General features: G+C 43.4%; 1 protein-coding gene across 1 annotated transcript in view; it reads left to right on the top strand.

The window, feature by feature from the left end:
- Positions 1 to 1,169, top strand: part of AKAP8L (A kinase (PRKA) anchor protein 8-like) — a 14,444-nt gene that overhangs the window by 9,093 nt on the left and 4,182 nt on the right. Inside the window, 3 exon segments of the mRNA XM_009885558.1 lie at positions 70 to 178; positions 538 to 679; positions 1,152 to 1,169. The exon segment at positions 1,152 to 1,169 is cut by the window's right edge and continues 3 nt beyond it. Of these exon segments, the coding sequence (XP_009883860.1) occupies positions 70 to 178; positions 538 to 679; positions 1,152 to 1,169 (269 nt within the window).

Genomic DNA, 1,169 nt, shown 5'->3' with positions numbered 1-1,169 from the left:
GGAAATTCTCTTTAATCAGGTGGTGTCCTCAAGTAGTGCCCTGAAATACAACCTGCTTTAAACACTTAGGTGCTTTAACAATTCAAGAAGAGATCAGTCAAATCAAACGCAAATTGCAGGCGGGCAAGAAAACTCAAGACAGGCAAAAGAAGAGGCATCGGGATCGCATGGTAGAAAGGTAATGTCTCTTATTTTTATCTTATTTTAATTCTTTTAGCGATGTTGCTTCCTTCTCTGGGACTGTAGTACTCGCAGCCGGGGTCCGTCTTTTTGTTCCCAGTTGTCCCAGTGCTTTGTCTGTTCCTTGTAGAAGCTGCTTTGCTCTCCTGCCAGTCTTCTTGCTGTCCGTGCTTAAAAAAGAAATAGAAACGGGGGAAAACCTCTGGGAACCATCCCGCAAATGCGTAATTCCATGAGTTTATCTGCTACCCCTTAAATAGAGCGAGGGAGTAGATCCGGTGAGAAAGCGTTGCCATGTAGAGCTGGACCGGATTGGTTCAAATATCTCTTCCCTTCGCCTCCCGACTCTCTCAACAGGATCCAGTTCGTTTGTTCGTTATGCAAATATCGGACCTTCTACGACGACGAGATGAACAGTCACCTCGAGAGTAAATTCCATAAGGAACACTTCAAATTTGTTGGAACCAAGTTGCCTCAACAAACAGCTGATTTTCTCCAGGTGAGCTTCCAGCTACATTTCTGTCCCCTAGGTTTAAGAGTTGCATTATTATTATTATTACTATTGTTTATTATTATTACTATTAATAATAATTTTTGAGATATTATAAAGCTCCTAAAATGCCCCTCTGAGTAACTGTGGTGGAAACTGCTACAGAAGATGGAGTGAAGTTGGGCTAAAGCATCAGAGGCGCTACTCCGGCTCTGCCTCGACTGCCCTCTTCTTTTGAGGAGGTCGCTTAACCTCTGGTCTTACTGGTTGCACTGGTAGGAAATAAAACACTCGCCCACCACAGATTTTTGGGTGGCCGGAGCGGGTGATTTAAGTGCTGAAAGGCAGTGCTACCGGCAGGACAATGCGTGGTGGGATTTGTGGGACTTTTTGGATGAGCACGCTAGAGGGATGCACCTAAAAGTGTGTGTGTGTTTAAAAAAAAAAAAAAAGGATTAATTCCAAATATTCTACTGCACAGGAATACGTTGAAAAAAAA

The sequence above is a fragment of the Charadrius vociferus genome, unplaced genomic scaffold, assembly GCF_000708025.1.
Source record: "Charadrius vociferus isolate BGI_N301 unplaced genomic scaffold, ASM70802v2 scaffold955, whole genome shotgun sequence".
In the NCBI taxonomy this organism is placed as follows: Eukaryota; Metazoa; Chordata; class Aves; order Charadriiformes; family Charadriidae; genus Charadrius; species Charadrius vociferus.
This window is presented reverse-complemented; position numbering and strand designations above follow the sequence as displayed.